Source organism: Onychomys torridus, chromosome 13, assembly GCF_903995425.1.
Source record: "Onychomys torridus chromosome 13, mOncTor1.1, whole genome shotgun sequence".
Lineage (NCBI taxonomy): Eukaryota > Metazoa > Chordata > Mammalia > Rodentia > Cricetidae > Onychomys > Onychomys torridus.
The window spans coordinates 42041404-42063114 of NC_050455.1; the positions used below are offsets into that span (position 1 = coordinate 42041404).

General features: G+C 45.1%; 1 protein-coding gene across 1 annotated transcript in view; it reads left to right on the forward strand.

Moving 5' to 3' along the window:
• Positions 1 to 21711, forward strand: part of Prdm6 (PR/SET domain 6) — a 103992-nt gene that overhangs the window by 61248 nt on the left and 21033 nt on the right. The window contains exons 3-4 of the mRNA XM_036205277.1: positions 9696 to 9823; positions 13252 to 13376. Coding sequence (XP_036061170.1) covers positions 9696 to 9823; positions 13252 to 13376 — 253 coding nt within the window. The remainder of the gene's footprint in view (positions 1 to 9695; positions 9824 to 13251; positions 13377 to 21711) is intronic.

Here is a 21711-nt window from a genome sequence, read left to right on the forward strand (position 1 = left end):
ATACATAAACATGAGGGCCCGAGTTTGAATTCCAGCACCCATGTTACAAGCTGAGACTAGGCTCAGCGGTTCTGCGGTTACCTGGAACCCCAGAATTGATGGGCAGAGACCAGACTCACTTGGAATTTCGGACTTCCTATCTAGCCCAAACAGTATGAGTTGCGGGTTCAGGGAGAGACCCTTTCTCAACAATAAGGCAGAGAGTGGTAGAGGAGGGTACCTAATTACTCCCTTTGGCCTACAGTCTACATGCTCTGCCACACTTGTGTGTACATACCTCCCCCACATACACAAGTGAGTGAGGTTGGGAAGGAAGAGAACATGAACAAACACATAAGAGATTAGGAGTCACACTTGTGGAGGTCTTGATATCTTCCTTAGAGTGGGGAACTGTGCCAAATCCTTGTGCATTTGGGGCTCTGAGCTGATACTTACACCTGTCCCTGCTCCCAGGTATATTTGATCATACAGACTGCTGCTTTCCTTGAATAGGGTGAATTCATGGAAATATAAAATACCGCTCTGGGGCTTTCTGTGATCAATATATCAGTGATCAGTTATCCTGCCTTGTAGCTGATGTACAGGGAGGGAGATATTGGACTCCCAAAGCCACCACTAATTAAAACATTTGTGATCAATACCTGTTAGTTTCAAATATGTCCCAGGAATGTTCTTAAAGATGTGGGTGTGGGTATGAATGACAAGCTTAAAATAATTAAATTTAGGAATACAAACTACAGGCCTGAAGACAAATTTGTGTACTGTTTTCTAGACAGTAGTTAAATTAGTGAAGCATTTTTCTGTTGTCACATGTACTTTTATTTTTAATGTTGAATGTTATATGTTTACAAGTATATCTGTGTACCATATGCATGCAATGCCCTCAGAGACCAGAAGAGGGCATCAAATTCCCTGGGCCTAGAGTTAGACAGTTGAGAACTACCATGAGGATGCTGGGAATGGAGCCTGTGTCCTGCAAAATAAGCCAGTGCTCTTAACTATTGAGCCATCTCTCCAGCCTCCTATACTTTTACTTTTAAATAATCTCGCCTGAATGATAAAATATAAACAACTGATTGACTTTTATACCCCATTTGACATCCTAAGTCATTTCCTCATTCTTTTCATGTATGAAAAATGTGTATGGTTAAATTTTTAAAATGATGAAATGCATGTCTGCCTTCAATGAGTGTATGGTCTGGTCATCTTAGGAGTAATGCATTTGTATATCCCAATATAGATATTGTCTTAATTTTTTTAACCCAAGTCCTCACACATGCTAGATAAATGTTCTACCACTGAACTAGACACTAGCCTGCTCCACATGTATTATGACTGCCGCTCACTGGCAAGTCACTACATTTTGCCTGGGTAGACGTCAATTATAATGTTGGGCTAAGGATAACTAATGTTCTCTGAGCAGTGCCTGGGTGTTAAGCCTTTACACACACACTTGCTTGCTTATTTGATTTTCATTTTGGTTCTTAGAGTAGGGACCTTATTCGCACCGTCCCTCCACCCCAGTTCACAGCTTTGTTGAGGTTGGACAATTGCCCAATGTCACATGACCACTCATGATGGAGTCATGACTGTAACTCATACTTGTTGGGCCTGACACCCATACGTGTGCACCTGTGATCACCACTAGCTAGACCCGCTCATGGAATATATTTTTACCTGTGATATGTAAGAGCATCTCTGCCAACTACATGTTGAAAGTGAAGTCTACTTGTTAGTAAAGCTATTCTGATGACTAACCTCATGGTCAAAATAATGAAGTCAGTTGTCCTTTTGACACACGGTGGAATCTCAGAGCACACATTCTTACCTTGGCAAATTGTATGCTTTTTAATTGTTTAACTTAAAAACCCCAAGTTTTGAACTTGACAGAAAGGCGGATCCTGTGAAAACATGGTGTGAGAATGGACAGAGGAAACCTTAGGGACTCTCCCCCCAACACACACACACACACACACACACACACACACACACACACACACACACACACTTTTTGTTCTCTGGATTTTCCATCAATTGTGAAGAAATTGAAAACACAGGCAGCACCCGGCTCCTGGGTATACCTGCAGCACTCCCCCTGTCTTCTCCTGACTTCATTCAACCACCATAGGAAATTCACCTACATTTCAGAGAATCAGAGGAGGTCTCCTCAAGGAGATGACCATTTGCGTCTGAGCTTGAGGTGTTAGTACTTTTTCAGCCTGTTTCTTTGCATTTAGGGATAATTTCTCCTGAGCCCCTGAAGAAGAGCCAAGATCTTCATGACGCTGTACTTCTCATGAGTGTGGCACTCCTGGGGCCTGTGTTGGATGCTTGGGTCTGAAATAGTTCCCTCCTCTCAGCTGCTTGGTGGAAAGCTGAAAGAGATTCAACGGAACAACCAAATGCCGGGGTCCAGGGCCTCGGTGCAGGGCTAGGACAAGGTTGGGGACAAGGAGATAGAATCAAGAATGTCTCTGTGAAAACTGACTAATCCCACTGTCCAACCCAGGGACTACCTTTATTCTTTATGCAGACAAAACACAGGCACTGGGGGATGAGAGGAATGCATTGGAGTCTGAGTTGTAATTCAGGCTTCTTTAGTTCAAAGCTACTGGGCCTCAGGGCACTCAGAGAATTCAAAAGAAGAGGCAGTCTTGGAACACTCTGGGAGAGGTGGGGAGGCGGAGGCCTGTCAGGTGGCCTGCCCAGCCTTCTTCGAGGGCTAAGTCACTAGCTGTGGGAGATCTCCCTCCCTTCGCTTTGTCTCCACTGACTGGGTTGGGACAGACAGATGGACTCTGAGTTCCCTGTGCTCTAGATTTAGCATTCTAAGTACCTTTTAAAGCAGTCTAACAGAACCACGCTTCATCTTCCTGGAGGTCTTATCTTCCACAGGAAATGGTCTCCCTGTGGTTTTCCATACAGTGCTCTCCTCCTCCCAGTCAATACAAGATTCCTACAGAACCCCAGGAATGGTGTGGTGTCGCCCCCCCCACAATGCTGTTGCTTCCACTGAGCCATCCTTCTTCAGCCAGGGCAATGCTACTGGTATTAACTCTTAACTGACCTAGTTTGATCCCTCCCTCCTCCCTCCCTGCCTCCCTTCCTTCTTTCTTTCTTTACTTTTTTTTTTTTTTTTTTTTTTTTTGGTTTTTCGAGACAGGTTTTTCTCTGTGTAGCTTTGCGCCTTTCCTGGATCTCGCCCTGTAGACCAGGCCGGCCTCGAACTCACATAGATCAGCCTGCCTCTGCCTCCCAAGTGCTGGGATTAAAGGCATGTGCCACCAACGCCCGGCTTCTTTCTTTACTTTTTAAAGACAGGGTCTCACTGTGTAGCTCAGCTGACCTTGCAGCATTCTGCCTCAACCTCCCAAGTGCTGTGATCACAGACACACACTACCCTGTCAGTGCTCAAGACTTCGTTGCATTTATTACAAGGGATCCTTCACTTGAAAAGATACTTAAAATGTGCGGTGTGTGTGTGTGTGTGTGTGTGTGTGTGTGTGTGTGTAGGGATGTTCTCCTTTGTTCTAGAAAGATGAAGGTTTCTGAGCAGTGCAGGAGTGACAGTTGTTTGCAGGGTTTTTAGGCTGTTCCTGCAAGGTTCTGTCCAAGTGATAGCGCTGACTCCCCTGCAGCTGTGGTTGCCAGTAAGTGCTAAAGGAGGCTGGCCAAACACTAAGAAGATTACTGGAAGCATTTGTGAAGTCAGGGTCCCACCAGCCAGTAAGAGGCCCTGGGAATTAGGAAGAGTGGAGGCAGACACTTTTCCTCAGAAAGATTGAGGGCCTGCTTTGCGATTTTTCAAGAGAAGTTGAAAATCAAATTAGGCCACATTTAAAAAAAAATTTTAAACACTTGGCAAGCAAAAAAAGAATTTGTGAGTGGCTCATTTGCAAATCTTGCTTTACACTGCTCATTCAGATTCCTGTGACTCAGAAGGTGGTGTCTTCCTACCAGTGATAAAGTGGATCCGTGGCTGGCTTCACTGCCCCTATGCTCATCAATGTAGTTAATACAAGCTGGCAACCTTCACAAGGGGCTAAGCTGTTCTCAAGCTACTTTTACCAGCAATCATTACAATCCAACCCTGGCATACATCTTACTCTTTCTCTTTCATTTGGAGTTCTGCTCTAGGAAAATAGAAGCATGGAAGAGAATGGGACTTTAGATGCCAGGAAGGGGCTTTAATTCCTTTCTTGGGGAGGATTTCAGTCAATGCCACGACATGGTTTGAAGTGAGAAAATTTGTGTGGTCTTTATAAATAGCTATTGCAGCTGGTATTGTGGATCGAAAACTTAAAATCCCCTTTAAAAGTAACAATTAGCTCTCCCATGACTTACCCTGCTAGTCTTGTTGATGTAGGATGGAAGAGATGCACAGGCCAGAAGCAATCATTTTAAAACAGCGGCAACAATCACAGAGGAAATCAGAGGCTCATAATTTAGAGAGACATATTTCAAGTATCTTCCCAGGCAGCCTCTTTGTCTTCACAACACACACACACACACACACACACACACACACACACACACACACACACACACACACACTCTGAAAGCACCAAGAAATAAAGACCCAGGTTTCTGTGTTCTGTTTCTATTTTTCTTTCTTTGATTAGAAAGCAGAAGTAGAGTCTAAGGTTGGTGCTGAGTCCTTGGGTTTAATGTCTAGTGTGAAAACAGAAAAGCAAATCGGGGGTGGGGAGAGTCACTGCACAGATCCCCATTTATACACCAGACACACTGACCAGTAATCGGCACCTTGCTGGATTTGTGTCAGGTTTTCATTCAAAGCAATGAAGCCTTTCTAAAGTGGAATCCCATTGTTTCCTCGATTGTCTTTGCTTCTGAAGACCCCCTCTCTAAGGAGCATGTCAGAGATCCTTCTCATGCAGCTCCTCGGAGTTTGGCTGCATATATTTATACATGCTTTCTATACACTGCAATCGGCACTGCGGTCACATGACAACTTAGAGTATTATGATTGCAGCTTGCTTTTTCACAGCCAACATTATGTTTTTAGTATTGATCTCCTAATACAAACAGATCTAATTCATTAATTGTAAATGTACTAAACAAGTGTTTTTGAGTGGATAGGACAACTTATTCTTCCAATGATGAGTTGTTCCCATTATTTTTAGTTCTTTGCTATTCCAAGCAGTCCCTCTATGAATGTCTTTGAAACCATCTCCTGAATTCAGCAGAATTTCACTGGGGTAATTTCCTAGATGTGAAATTGCTAAACCATAGGAAAAAAAAAACATTCTCAAATTTATTGAGATACTGTCAAAGTGTGTTCTCCAATGTGGCTGTGCCGTAGTACACTTCACTTTGGCCAACAGGCGAAATGGCTTTTATGTAACAAATACTAAATGATCCATTCTCCAGTTCAGAGTCTCCATTACATAATTCACCCCACCCACCCCGGCCAGGTGTCCTATGTGTTTCTTCTCATGCAGTTCTCCCACCTTGGGAGTTATTGGCTTCACTTTGGAAAAGAATAGAGAAAATATTAAAACGCTGTTCATTTTCATCCTGAATAAAGGACACCATTTCTGCCAAAATTGTGCTGTGTTAGGTGTTTTTGTAGAATGAATCTTTTCCATAATTGAAAGTTAACACACATGCCTTTATGCCCCCCACTTGAATGAATAAACAACTTCTGACTTTTCCAACACTTTCACAGGTCCTCGGGGAGTTGTCTAAACACTCTGAGTATTTAAAAAATGTTTCCTGCTTATTTAAAATCTTTTGAAAGATAATAATAAGAACCAGTAATTCCAGGTCTTGGCATAATTCATCTCCAAAATTCCTTGAGTCTGGTGGTGGAGGGGGCGCTGTCAGGTATCCATCTTAAAACTTCATGTTAATGTCCCACAAATACGGGTGTCAGTCCACCTCCAGAACAACTTCCTCTACTTGTAACTGTAGCTGCTACTTTGGGCGGTCTCAGTTGATACGTCTCTTTTGGAGTTCCTTTTACCTTCTTTCTTCCTAGAAGAGGATGGCTGCTGTCTGGGAGATTAGCTGCATACAGATTTCTTAACCAAGCTCTTCAGTGTTGACCAAGCCAACTGACCATAGTGAATAGCAAAGCGCACCCTTTGTAGCTACATCTCTTGGGGATGCCTTTAGTTTCTGTTCAGCACTCCACGTTTGCACACCCTCCTCCCCATTTTATGCTCTTTGTACTGAGGAAAGAACAGAGGCTTCCAGATTTTCTTGCTCATTTTGGTTCTTGCAAGAAAGGCTGCATTTAAATGTTGGCTCTAAACAGCCCAGACCACAAAGAGCTCAGAACTGTCTTGAGGCCAAGTGCAAAAGCCCCGGGTTCTGGGCTCTCAGTAACCACCAAGGAGATACTGGTCATATCTGTGTAGTAAGCTCCCTTGAAGAACCCTACATGTGTTCTCTGACCTGAAATGCATAACATTTGTGAAGTGGTTTTTTTCTTCCTCCCAGAGGTGTTGTGCCTACAGGTATAGTTAGATCTATGTTTTAAGGATTACAAAGGCTAACGTTTAGATAATATCTTAGAGATCCTGTAAGGAAGATGGGTTAAGTGGATGGATCCTTGTCCCATTTCCAGTGCTAATAGTGGGGAGAGAGAGAGAGAGAGAGAGAGAGAGAGAGAGAGAGAGAGAGAGAGATGAATGCACCTGAAAGCCATTAGGAAAAAGATTTGCGTATGGCAGTAGCTGTGCTTCCAAGACTGAGGGCAGGGTCAAGGCCAGATGAGTTTCTTCAACCCTAGACATGCAGCTATGAGATTGAAGAACGCATACAGGATCCTCACAGCTTTCGGTGAAATACTGCAATCAGTATTGGCCAAAGCCTGGAAGGCCTGGCCTCATGCCACATGCTGCTTTAGAATATACTTCCTGGCACATGATGATCTACTTTTTCTTCAAGGCAAGCAGGAGACACAAATTGTGGGTTTCTTTGTGGGCATATCTATTTAGAGCAGGAAATCCTTTCCCATTCATTTTAGGTTAGACTCATGAGCACATGGGGTTCGGCTGAGCCCTTTTGTCTACAGTGTTACAGTCACTTGCTGCTGAGGATCCTGGCTGGGAGCAGTAAAGTGGACTGTTGTGCACACATCTTAGGATGTTTGTAGTAATTATTACCAGTAGCCTTTATGCAAGATGTCTTTGTAGGGAAAGGGAAAAAGGGATTTCATCCAAAAATTTTATCCCACTAATTATCAATAGTGGTGTTGAGGGGACAGGATAGTTTTGTTCAGTCTCTCTGGCTGGTGACCGCAGTCTCATGGGGTGAGATTTTTGAGTGTTGCTTGACTGTCTTTTTAGAAAAAGAAAAGCAAAACAAAACCCTCCCCCAAAAAATGATACAAGGACAAAATCAATTAGAGTAATGTCACCTAAACATGCTGTCTATCTTTCGCTTGCTGCTGAGCAGGTGGGTCTACACTGTGACATGTTTCCATTTTCTGCTGTTACCCCAAAGCAAGGAATTGGAAGAAGCATTTAGCCTCATCTGTAACACAGTCCAGGGACCTTTTCTTTCCTTTTGGGCTGAGTTGATTATCAGCTGTGATCGTCCTGGTATGGCTATCAAGTTTTGAATTCTCAGATGATTGCCTTGATTGGGTTAGTGTTTGCCTTTTCCTGAGTGGGGCAGTGGAGAGGTTGGAGGAGGCGGCAGAGTATCAGGCAGATCAAGGGAGAGTATTCACTTGCTTTAAAATAATGTCTGAAAGTAAAGAGAAACTCACACGAAGCCCAGGGTCCTCAGGAATTGACACATTGATCTGAACGAGTATGAATGGCCTCACCATGAGGGTTTCTCTGGAAGATCTAGTCAGCATGTTTACTTGGAGAGGAAAAGTGGGAGGGCTCAGAGAAAGAGGCGTGGCTTCTCAGGATGCCCTGGGGAACCCCTTAGCAGCTCCCAGGGAGGTTGTACTGAATTTATTCAAAATATGCTTAGTTCTCCTAGTGTCCTGGTAAGGTCTGTACTCCTAAGAAACTAGTTGTGTGTATGTGAATGTGTATGTACATATATATGCAGCTGTGTGTGTGTGTGTATGTCTGTGTGTGTGTGTGTGTGTGTGTGTGTGTGTGTGTGTATCCACCTGTCTGTGGGTACACATGCATATGGAAGCCAGAGGTTAACTTCAGGAGTTGGCCCTCAGGAGCCATCTACCTTGTTTGGTGATACTGAGTCTCTTATGGGAACCTGGAACTCATCATTATGGCAGGCTCATAGGCCATCAAGCCCCAGGGATCCGCCTGTCTCTGCCTCCCCAGCAGTAAGATTCCAAACTTGTGCTAGCATGCCCAGCTTTTTAAAAATTTTTTTACTTTTTAAAAAAAATTTTTGAGACAGGGTTTCTCCGTGTAGTTTTGGTTCCTGTACTGGCTCTCACTCTGTAGATCAGGCTGGCTTCGAACTCAGAGATCCACCTGGCTCTGCCTCCCCAGAACTGGGATTAAAGGCCTGTGCCACCACCACCCAGCCATGCCCAGCTTTTTATGTGGGTGCTGGGGATTTAGTTCAGGTCCTCACGTTTCTGCAGGAAGTACATTGCCAACTCAACTATCTGCCCAGACCTCCAAGGAACTATTGAATTGCCTTGTACTTCCTGGCTGCCTCGATGTCTGGGGAAACCTTAGAAAATTGCTGTTTATTTGGATATGCCTTATCTCCTGCTCCTGGACACCATGTCACACGAAGTTCCTGGAACCAAAGTGGTTTCTGGAGGGGCACTAGTGACTCTGCTCACTGTGTGTCTAGCCAAGTTGCTGGAATAAGGTTTCTTTTGGTGCTGGTGGTGGGAGGGGACAAAGGGGATTAGGGGTGGGCGGGGGAGGGCGGGGAGTGGGAGTGGGGCGTGTCCTGTGCTTATTGACTGGTTTGAAGTGGATTTTCTTTTCTTTTTCCTTTTTTTTTTTTTTTTTTGAGCTGAGGCTCGAACCTGGGGCCTTGTGCTTGCTAGGTGAGTGCTCTACCCACTGAGCTTTTTCCTATCTTGAGGAATCTGCTAGGGCTGACCTCAGGCAACAATGATGAAAGTGACCTTGGTTGAGAAATGTAAACTCCATAGGAGACAGCTGTTTTCTTCTTCCCCTTTCTGGGGATGTTTTGGGATGACCCCTTCCTTAAGGGCTTCAGAGACATCTGTGGGGGGACAGTCCCTTTCTTCCATCCCAGAGTCTGTTTTTACCCGTCCTCTACAGTCCTACAACTTCCCAGCTGCCTTTTGCTGGGGATCGATCGCCCAGCTCGGCGGATGGACAGTGTGGCTGCCTCCTCGAAGGCTTTCCAACGCTGTATGCTGGAGATCGAGGCCCTTTTACATGCTGGTTCCAACCATGTCAGTGCGGCCTCTTCTTTCAGCTTGCTTTGTTTATCCCGGCAGCTCATTATTTAAGACTAGCCTGTCAAAATAGGTTAAATATTCTTTGGGAAATCTGGTCACATCCTTGAGACACCACAACTATGTTTAATACAGGGGAGATTGGCTTGATAAGAGAAACGTGACCGACTTGCCCCACCAAAAAATGTTTCCCTGTTACCCTGGCTGAGTTTCCACAGCCATCAGTAGGCACTAGCAAACCCAAGGACCATAAATCTCCGCGGCTGACGTTGAAAAACACCAAGGGAAACAGGGACAAGGATTGCCAATGATTCGTTCTAACTACTTGACCTTCTGACCTCTTCTCTAGATATATGATCAAGATGGGACACTTCAGCACTTTATTGATGGTGGGGAGCCTAGTAAGTCGAGCTGGATGAGGTATATCCGATGTGCAAGGCACTGCGGAGAGCAGAATCTAACAGTAGTTCAGTACAGGTAAAGTATGACTTGATTTACTGCTGGAACCCCTTGGCTTGCAAATACAAACTGAGGCTTGCTGAGAAGTGGTTGAAAACATCCTGCCGAACTCCATGTAGATCTGTTTGTCTTTGCTGGGGTTCTGAAATGCCTTAGTTCATGGACATTCAGCAATAAAGGTGCTAGCAGAGGCCCTCCCTGGCTCTATACACAGGCTCACGTTACTCTACGTGGTCACTTGAATGTCCACACGGACCTGAACGAGCTTGACAGCCCCACCGAATCGGGGTTCATCCCCCAGCAGATGTGAACACACACATACATATAAACGGAAGCTTGCAGACTCGGTTCCAGATCTGTTCCTTTCAGTCTCCATCAGTCTGCCTCTCAGAGACAGAATTAGGTTCATTTGCACAAAGGTCTGGAAAACCAAGAACTCAGTCTTCCCAAACTGGCCACGCTCAGCAGCGGGACGGAGCCCCACGGCGACCTCTCCTGCTCTCTCAAAAGGATCCAGAGCAGCTGGGTCTGGCTTTTTGATGATTTCAGCTGTGTTCCAGGTGATGAGGTTGTTTCAAATTAGAGAAAGGGAGCCCCCAACCCCACGACTGTCTCCTAAGATGAATGGGCAGAGTCTGAACAGCGACAGGTCCGAGGAGAGGGATCCTCACTTCCCAGAGCCACACAGGGATGGAGCACGGAGTCACCCCTTCCCAATGCACCTGCTGCCCCCACCCCCTGTTCCCAGGGAAGGCGGGAATCGAGATGAGAAGGCAGGAAACAAATCGAACAGAAAAGCAGCCCCCCACCTTCTTCCCTCAGAATCCCTCGAAAACATGTGCCTTATAAATATATGAGCTCAGTTATAAACAGCCATGTTCCCTTCAGAGGCAGAAGCAACTGTTTAGCTTTATTGGGCACCACAGACACATCAAAGCCGAGAGCCTTGTGCTCAGCATCTTGGAGTTCTGCCTGGGGCTATTTATTTTCCTCTTTTCTTATTTTTTTTTTAGTGAAGTCTTTTTTTTTTTTCTTTTTAGCTTAGAGGGTTCACAAATCTGGCTCGCTTGTTCTCCGAAGGTCTCCAGTTCTAAAAAGAACATAGTTGGTCCATGTCTGACTCATTGCCTGGGTTTCCCATGCATTTTTATTAAGTAATGGTTTCCATGTAATAGTGCAGGAGGCTGTTGGGTAACATCGGTGCAAACCCGGCCGTGTGCATTTGTTATCAGGAATCTTCTAGGCAACCCTGAGCTCCACAGTTAGCAAAGGTTGTGATTGTCAGGTCAGCAAGAGATAGTTTGGCCACTTCTGTAATAAATACCAAGGGAGCTCTTGAGGCAAATTCTAAATTTGGGACAAGAAACCCCCTAGGGGAGAGGGGCATGAGTAAGCCATTACCTATCTGTCAATAGTAAGTGGATTTTACAATTCTCCTTTCATGAGGGCGCTGAAGCTATGGCCTCGCTCTTAGCCGATCTGTTTTGGATTACTGCAGATCTTTATACAAAGAGCTACAAAAACAGAATTTAAAAAACTGGCATCGATCAAGAGTGACCACGTCCAAAAGTAAGAAAAGAGAAAAGTTGGACCCCGAAGAGCCAGCCTAATTTTTATTGTACATGAATGTCCTCTTCACAAAAAGTCAGCTGGTTTAAATTCATTCTGTTATGATTTGTAATATCTAAATGGAATTTTCTTCAAAGCGCCCTTGATTGATTGACCCTTAGCTGAACGTTTTGTTTTTATTTTGAGGCTGACAATAATGTTTGTTGGCATGTGTTCTGCTTCAACTGCGTTGGGACGCCATGAGGCTATCCTTATGAGTCATCCAACCACAATACTAAATACATGTCAGCAAAGGAAATATTATCTGAAAAGGGAAAAATCCCTTTGATGTGCTTCAACATGCCGGGATTTCTGCAAGCTTTGGAAGCTCTGGGTGCTTGTAAGGAATGGTGTACACTTACACATTCCCCCCCTTTTTCGGCCTACGCTGTGCCTCAGAAGACCACCCATCGCTCGAAAACAGTCCTGGGCTTTCAGCAGCAAAGTGTGTCGTTGGGTTTCGGCACACTCAGTTGCCGGGCGCTGTGTTTATACTAAGGGAAGGCAAACCCAGAGATGAAATGTTACTAGGGTGAGGTACAAAGTAGACTCAATTTTTCTCAAGTTAGGAGATGTCAGTGATTTATAACTCGGTTCCAATTTTGATTTTTTTTTTTTATGTAGCAGTGGAAAAAATTAATAAAATGCGCAGCTCCTGGAGGTGCCAAGGCAGGAAGGGCAGCAAGGGCTGGGCAAGTGGCTGCAGTTTTTGTCAGATATTCATAGAATGTTGGGGGAAAACACCATTCTGCTTAGCTAGCAGTGCCCTCGTGAGACAGAACGGCAGTAAGTAAGGAAAATAACAAGATAAATGAAATTTTTGCAGCTGTAAGTAAAATATTGAGAATCTGCACTTTTTTATTGATCTTTATGATCCTGTTGCCAAGAGCCACTTGGTGGTGACAAAATATGTTGACAAGTGCATATCTCACCGCCGTGAAAAATGTGGAGAAAGATTCCCCTTATGTCTGCAGTGTTCTACACAGGACAAATTACGCTGTTGCAGCCGATTCCTTCCAGAAAGGCAAAATTTAAGGCCCACCAACCCTAAACACTTTTATCTGGAACTTGAGGCTAATATTTGTAACAATCCTTCCTGGAGGAAACCAGTCTCGACACTCTCATTCTTTTCAAAATCTGTAGATTTTTCTTAATGGCACCAAAGCTGCTGTTATAAAAAAATGTTTATGTCTTGGGACCCTCACTCCATCATCCAGGGTGTAATCTTTCAGCCCGAGTAAAGTGCTCCCCTTGTGTTTATTGAATTTCCATCCATTTCACACAAGAGGACTTTTCTCTTCTCCTACATCAAACTTTAGGGCTGGAAAGGGGGAGCAGATAGGAAGGTTTCTCATTCTCTTAGTCCTTATGTCATTAAGTTGCTTTATTTTATTATGAACTTGGGGGCTCCCAACACCAAGGTGCCAGAATACACCGAGTGCTTTTTCTTCAAATAAGAAGTAAATAGTATTAATGTACATATGAGTTTGGGGCAGCATTTAACTGCCTATGTAGTTTGCCACCAGAAAGAATTTTCTCATTAGTGTGAGATGGAATTTTTATTTTTTAAAAATGGACTCTTCTTTTCCTGCTCTCCCCTGGGCCACATATCTGTCTCCTCAAGACCCTCTCTGGAGGGGTACTGTGGAAATAAACTATACGTTGTTTATCATACTGAGTTACAGGCTCTCCTCAATTGCCTGGGATAATAAAGTGGGTGTAGATTTATTATAAACTGTTTAGGTGGAGCTGGGAAGAATGTTTTGGGGGCAATAAAAATGCGGCGGGACATGTGAGCATTGCGTCTTACTAAGTCGGTTTTCTTTTGTCTTAAATAGGTCGAATATATTCTACCGAGCCTGTATAGATATCCCCAGGGGCACCGAGCTCCTGGTGTGGTACAATGACAGCTATACGTCTTTCTTTGGGATCCCCTTACAATGCATTGCCCAGGATGAAAACTGTAAGAATCTCCTTTAGTTCTGAATTCACACACACACACCCCAAAAAATGTACCAGTTTCAAAGCTAACTTTCAAAGAATGCTTTTGGAAGCTTCTGAAATGGGGTTCACTGTGATACATAAAGCGAACATGCACAGGTCCTTCTCCAACTGTTTGCCTTTCCTGGCCAGCTCTTTGCCTGTCCTAGTTTCAAAGCCTTGGCCAGAGTTTTGAAGCATGGCTGACAGAAACCGAGTGTGGAGTCTGCGGGATGCTCACTGTGTGTCTGCTCTAATGCTAGCTACTTTCAGGGGGAAAATGCCAGAGCCTGCGCTGAAGGGAGGCAGTCTTGTTGGGGGCCACACTCCAAACAAAATTAACAGAGAAACATTGCTCAGTCAAGACTATGCGGCCATTTGACTGTGAATTAGGATATTCATTACAATAATGAGAGCAAAAGCTATTGGTCTAAGACTGTGGAATTTGTGTCTTTCTAAATTTCATTCTTTAAAACCATGCCTAGAACCACAAAAAATTCTTGAGACCATTGTTATCCTGCCAAACATGACCTTTAAAACAATAATAGAATGTTCAGGCTGATGTGACCTTGAAGCAACTTCAACTTGAACTTACTTCAAGTATGATGCTTGGGAAACAGTTCAGGTGATACCCGTATTTGCTTAGGCAAATCCCAGTGGGCATCAGGGAGAACACTAGCTTCAATGATGCTGTATTTTCCTGTCGCTAAGCTGACTCATCTGTGAAATGATAATTTGATGTGCTACAAGAAAGGAACAGAGACAACAGATGGGTTCGTTGATGGGTGGAGAGCTTCGTCTTGGAAGAAGCGGTCTTTTCCTATTTCCGGCTCCATTTTCTCTTTCTCATGCACTCATCCCGCAAATGCCCTCCGCACCATTCATCACCGTGCTGGTCTTGTCCCTGTTGTCTTTAATTCCTTTGAAAAAAAGAAAATCTTTAAAGAGTACACTACTATTAACATTTCTACTTTACCCTAATTCAAACTAAGCTCCAATGACGACATGTATCCCGGCATTCTCCCGACTCGTGGAGTTTTCCCTAGAAAGTGTTCTTTCTGTTGTGATACCCTTTGTTGGAGGGAGTGTCTGTTTTCAATGGAGGCAATCTCCACTCTTGACATGGTTGTGTGGTTGGCATTAGAGCAGACAGAAGCATGGAGGCCTCTATGTTTTCCCTTCCCCAGCATGACACCCAGTCTACCTCCCTCATGAATAGAACTAGAAGCTAGTGCCGTGGGTTTTCTCTGTGCTGGGACCCTGACACAAACTCAGCTCCTAACGTGTGGAGTGTGAGCCATAAGAAGTTTGGAAGTTCTGTGATGTTCTTCATTTCCTCCATGACTACAACCTGCTACACATTCTGAAGATGCCGTGTTGTGTGTTGAGGAATGTGTAGGTGTAAGCACACGAAGGCCTAGAGTTCTGAAGTACAGTTCATCGTTCAGTCAGTCATTAATTCTTATTTTGACTGATCACCTACTATGGGCCAGTCTTCGCTAGGTACCACACATGCAGAAGGAAGAAAACAGTCAAGAAACCCTACCTTCTTGGAGCTTATGTCTAGGGACAGGGTGCCGTAAATATGTAATTAAATGTTTACATATTAACACAGATATAGTGTGTTGTGGAGGTATTAAAGCAGAAAAAGGATGTTTGCTAGGAGTTTGGGGCTGCGGATTCAGGGAGTGACTTGAAGTGGTCCCCACTGGCAGGCTGGCCTTGACGGAAGACTTAAGGAGGTGAGGGGTTCAGTCGCATGCTCCACTAGAGGAGAGTATCACAAGCTGTTGGACTAAACCCCTAAGAGCCTTTTGATGGAATTGTCCCTTGCATGTGGAAGAGCATCCTGGAAGTTGGCCTGGGAATCGTGGAGTGAGTGTCAGGCAGAAGATAAGTCAGGTATGGGTGAAGGGGGTGGCAGACATGTATCTGGTTCCCTGTGAGGACTCTGCCTTTTGCTCGGTGAGCCTGGTGATGGGTCTGGAATGGAGTTTTGTGCAGTAGTGAGATGGTCTGACTGAAGCTATAGTAGGATTCCTCTGTCTTTTGGGTGCAGATTGCAACATGACCAGTGAGGTAGAACTCGGGGGATCTTGTAGAAACCAGGGGAGAAATGATGGAGGTGTGGACCAACGTGGGAGTGATGGAGCTGGTGAGAAGTAGCTGGACACGTTTTGAAAGTAAGGCCAACAGCATCTTCTGACATTTTTAGGTACCCGGGAAAAGGTGTCTAGGATAACTGAGTCTTCTAGTCTAAGGAGTGACTATTTCCTGAGTTTAGAAATGGAAATGGAAAGTGTGGCATGGCCACATAGGAATTGCCATGCCTGCTTGGGCCTTTGGAGTAGAAGTCGTATGTTCATACATTGTTTTCACCACATGCATGGGGATGACTGGGGTTGCAGGTAAGGCATTGTGCTGTCTGTTTGCCATTGACAACCACCTGGCAGGGATCTGAGTATACCAAGTGATGTTCAACTCAGGGCCATAGTGCCGTTAAAAATGTACGCTTTGGGACAGCACACTGTTTGTTTTCAGGCCTTTCTCCCAGAGCTGCACCTGTGTGAAGCATTCTTGAGGATTCTGACTAGAGTGTTAAGTGAACTCTGCCAGGACACGTTATGCCGTTTCACTCCTGAAATCACAACGGTGTGGTGTGCAAGTTTGTGGCTTCAGTAGGAAAGCTAGGTTGCCCCTTTCAGGAATCAGTTCCGAGTTCTCAGTAAGGATTGAGGGAAATTTAAAGGGAATTAAGTCATCGTCTAAAAGGCTTAATGGTGTCAATGGCTCTTTCCCCTAAGGGTGTTATGGGAATTTTTATTTCACTTCCTGTCTCAAAGCCATATATCTGTCATGGGATTGGCCACCCAAGAAACCAGCAGAATGCTTCATCAGATAGTGAGGGAATAAATATGACTTCAGTTGTAATTCTGAGATAGAGCCTCATCCATTTGGTCACAGAGAGGCCGGGAAGTGCTTTGCAATGAGGGTTCCTTATTCTGTGCTAAGAAAATATTCATGTGACGTAGACATGCAGATTGATGAAGAGGCATGGCAGGGAATTTGACTGATAGGCTTCAAATCATCTCGACAGATGAGCAAGTCTAAGATGATTTTTACCTCACCTCGCTGGTGGAAAAAATAAATTAGGTTTCAAAAAGGAGATCCTTGAGATCAAAGACCCTCTCATCAAATACACTTCTTTATAGAGCTATGTATGTGTAAAGCATGCGATTACGTGTGTTGGGCCAGGGAGATGCCTCAGCAGGTTAGGGCACTACCAAGCCTAGTGGGTCTCTGCATTCCATCCCAGGACCTGCATGGTGGAAATAGAGAAGCAGATATCTGAAAGTTGTCCTCTGACCCTTGTGCGTGTCACACATACAAACACACCCCCACACTCCCATACACACTTAATGTAAAGGTACACTGGATAAAGATGAGACCTCCTATCATAATTATAAGAGGAGATTTAAAATTACTTCAGACAGATCTCCCTTTGTTAATGAAACTGATCCTGAACTAAGATAGCCAAGGAAAATGTGATTTTAGTTAGTGAATAGTACTTATTAAGCACTTTCAGTTATAAAAGTATCATTTTCTTCCCAGGGTTCTTTCAACATGCAGCATACACACTTCCCATTGATCATGTGCAGTGGGACCTGGGGCTCAGTAAGTGCCCCCCTCTGTCAGCGGCGTGTAGCTATGGGGCCACTGGGTACATGAACTGCCCGGATGTGCCAGCAAAAGCCGCCTGCGCTCAAAGAGGAGACAGTACGCCACACTGGCATCTGGGCTCTGGAAGCAATTCCTGTGTTGTTTTCTTTTTAAAAATCTATAGTTAAAAATGTAAGAGAGCTCCAGAAGAGAGAGCCTCTCCATCCACTGTGGGCCTTTCAAAGAGCCTGAAGGAACGCTTGTGTCGACAGATTACATCCGCAAGAAGGAGCGAGGTTGCCCCAAGCTTCCAGTGGGGGATTAGCTCCTGCAGAGTGTAAAGACCCGAGTGGTTCATATTCTTTTCAGAGGAAATTAAAAGAGAGAAAGAAAGAAAAAAAAAGGCCTGGGAATAAATGTTAAACAAGTCCACTACTGCTTGTTCTGTCTCAGCGTATGAAGCTGAGGTGGCCAAATATGAAACTTGATGGCCATGAGGGAGCTGCCCTGGATTAGACCCTGCTTGGAGGAGGCCTGTTCCTCTTGATTTGCAAAGAGCAGCAAATAAAAAGGGCCACCTCTGCACAGGGCCTCTCATCCCCTCCATTCTTATGGACAGTAGGAATACAGCCTAAGGAGAGCCCCTGCTCGATCCTTTATCCTTTAGGATACCGTGATACCATTTCATCCAACAGGGGTATCTGTGTGCTCAAGGCCTGAAAGGAAGCATTGTGATGGTGTGCAGAAACGCCAAGTCCCTACCAGCTTTGGAGGATAGAAGAAGGTTCATTCGTATATAACTTAAGCCTAAAACTCACTGAAGGTGCCCCTTGGGGTAGCTACAGTAGACCCCCTGAGCTGAGGGTGTTAGGTTGAATATGGTCAAGAGGAAGCAGAATACCTACCCCTCCCTCTATACATAGAGAGACACTGGGATTGGGCTCCTTATACAAGTCTGAGTCTAGCAAGGGCCTATCCTTTCTCTGAATGGAGACTAGGAGAATGCTGACATCAAGCTAAGAAGCCAAGACATTGTCCATCTTGAGACACTGTGAAAACAGTACATACATTGCTATAGCTATAGGATGGTGTAGGCCTTGGTTTTTATTACTACCTGCCAGAAATAAAATCCCTAGGTTGAGCCTAATACAAAAATTGACCTAGGGCTGGGGAGGTAGGTCAGTGCCTTGCAAGCATGAGGACCTGAGCTAGGTCCCTGGACCCCACTGAAGCTGAGCAAGATGGTACACACTTGTCATCTCAGAGCCAGAGAGGCAGAGACAAGTGGGCACATGGGACCTGCTCTCCAGCCAGTCTAGCAAGCTCCAGGGCGATGACACTGTGTGTGAAAAAAAAAAAAAAAAGGTGGATGGCACCTGAGGAGTGATAGACAAGTTTGTCCTCTAGCTTCCATGTACGTGTATGTACACACAGACACACATACACACACAGACACACACACAGGCGCGCACACACACACACACACACACACACACACACTTAAGAAACCTGTAGAATTCTAGAGAACACAAGAAATGCACACAGGCATTCCTTTTCATCTTTAACAAAGGCAGCAGCAACCCATTGGGAGGGGGACAACACAACCTCTAAGAAGGACGAAGGAGGAAGGGAAATATCAGAGACAGGTGCTTTTATCGGCTCCCAGGAGCGGTCTGTGCCACGCTAGCACAGCTTGCTAGATAACATGGTCACTCACTCTCCTAGTTCTTGGACCTGGGGGAGGGGGCCATCTCTCAGATGGGCTGTCTTTAGCACCTCCAGCAGCATAGGAGAACTACTGCACCCTTGACCTTAGTGCACTCTGAACCGGATGGTGGTCCACATGCAATGGCTGCTCAGTGCGGAGGCATGAAGGACTGGCTGTTTTCCCGGAGAGGATGGCTCTGAAAACACTCCAGCCCCAGAGCTCCTCAGCTGCTCCTATCATTAGAGAGTCACTCCCTCTCTAATGCATGTTGATCCTCCAAAGACTCCCCAGTAACACTCTCCACCACAGAACTCCACACTCGATCTCCGCCTAAAGGCTAAGAGGTCTCCACACAGATCCCCCAAATCTCTCTTCCAGACTCTGTTTTCCAGGTCCTTTGGGTCTGTATTTTCTTTTGGGGGCAGTCTATATTTTCAACCTAGACTTAGGTGACTCCCAGCCTTGCTAAGCAGTGGTCTCCTCAACACGCTTCACATCCACCCCGCACAGGACGCTAGTGTGTTGAGATTGAAGCTGTTATGCTCTTTCCCCCAATCTGTCTCTCCCCCCAGTTTAACAGGGCTCTCTTCCAGCCATCTGATTGTGCTAGAAAGAAACCGTGACACATCACCCTCACACTCTATCTCCAGGTCCCGTGTGTGTGTGTGTGTTCCTCATGCATCCTCATCTCTGTCGCCACCGTCCTGACCAGGGTTACATAGTCCACTTAGGGCTGCACTGTGAAGCGACCTCTTTGATGGCCTCACAGCCACAGTGAAATCTCACTTGTTTGCTTTTTTAATTCCAGTTTATCCACTTGTTTTTATCAACAGATAGTTTGGGATTCTAGATCAAAGTCTGAAAAGTATTATAGGTATACAAATCTCTAGCCAAGAGATAATGAGGGATGTTGACAAATTCCTAGCTATTCTTCCAGGAATATAATTGTATTCTCTTCAGGCATCTAAGTACATTCTCCCACTCTTTCTCTGATTTTCGTCTGTTCTCCATCCAACCTTCTCCCCTGTCTCCACTTTTCCAAGAAAGCCTTCATTGGCTTTAAGTTACTGATCTTCTTGCTTCGCCTTCCCAAGTAACTGGCATTATAGGTGTGCACCACCATGTTTGGCTCCCTGTCTGCTTTTTGCAAATGTACTATCAGCATATGGTACACACTGGTCAACGTGGATTGATGATACCCTAAAGCAAACATCTGGTCCCCTCCAGCTCTGGTTCAAAACTCTTTTAGGCTTGCAAGGGCTCTTCCGTTAAATAAGTAGTTCTTTAGTATGGACTGCTCAGAGCCCCACATAGTCTCCAACTCACATACTGATGAATTTATTTTCAGATAGGGTCTTGAGTAGCCCTAGCTGTCTAAACTTGCTATGTAGCCGGGGATGACCTTGAACTTCTGACCCTGCTGCATTCACCTCCCAGGACTGGGTTTACAGACGTGTGCCACCATCCTAGTTTTACGGGGGTTGGGAATTGAATCTAGGGATTTGATTATGCTAGGCAAGCACTCTGCCAACTGAGTGATATCCACACACCTGGATGTTTTCATTAGAATCCAGCTGGGTGTGGTGGCACATGTCTGTAATCCCCACACTCAGGAGGCAGAGGCAGGATGGTCACAAGTTCCAGGCCAGCCAGGACTGTCTAATGAGACCCAGCTTCAAACCCAAAACCAAACTAAACTAAGATATTAGTCTCCCCAAGACCCCAAGAGCTTAGCCTTGCTAAGCTGTGCTTAGTGGGCTGTAGACCCCTGGCTGCCCGGTAGCCCAGCCCAATTCCCACAGGGGCAGGCAGTACCCATCTTTCTCTCCAGCCTCAGGTGCAGCCTCACATCTGGCCCCTTTTTTGCCATGTTGACACATTTTCCGTTCCTGTAGAGCTCAGTTCCTTCCCAGTCACACAACATGGACTGCTGCCGCCACCGTACCAGGTCCTTCGCTGTCCCTTCCTCCCCTCCGCATCCTCAAATGTGTCCCTTCAGGACTCAGAGACCAGCTTCCTGGCATCCCTTCTTTCTTTCTTTCTTTCTTTCTTCCTTCCTTCCTTTCTTTCTTTCTTTCTTTCTTTCTTTCTTTCAAAAATAATTTATTTAACTTTTATTTTATGTTCATTCGTGTGAAGGTGTTAGTTCCTCTGGAACTGGAGTTACGGACAGTTGTGAACTGCCATGTGGGTGCTGGGATTTGAACCTGGGTCCTCTGGAAGAGCAGTCAGTGCTCCTAACCCCTGAGCCATCTCTCCAGCTCCCCTTCTTTCTTACAGCCCTGTGCTTTCTCACTTCTAGAATGAGCATATTTTCTTGCTCTAACTCTGGATGTCAATGCCTTACCATTGTAACGACCCAATTAGTAGAACTTAAGAATTGAAGCCAAGTCAATGCCTGTAAAAATCCCACCTTCCTATCTGTCAAAATGTCACAGCAGGAGGGAGGGGCAGTGAGCTTTCCTGTCCCCCTACATGCCCACCAGTCAGTATGTAGTAGATGCTCAGTATTTTGCTGGTGAGGTGAAGTAAGACTTGATTTTATGGATACTGAATCTCCCCCCCCCACCCCTGTGTTTTAGCTATCCAGATGGATGGGTTGATGTCTTTGCTTGGCTCCAGGCACCCCCTCTCTGCATCTTTGTCTTCATAGACTGAGGGGACTCTCTAGCTCAGTGTCCTCGAATGCAGAAACCACTTAGTTTCTTGTTAGGTTATTTAGCTGCGATCTTCAGGCCTCATCTAAATCGCCTCTCTTGGATTTCCATGAGATAGTGTTTGCGATTTAACCCAGTCCCCTGCTGATACGTTTTCTTGTTAGTGTTTTTCATTGGTGTGGCCAGTGAGTCTGGCATTCGGAAGGATGTTCTAAAACGTTCTCTTTTCAAGACAAACATGTAGACTTTGAGGGGTCTGTAGAAGTGTGTAGGACTCCATGAAACAGCTAGAC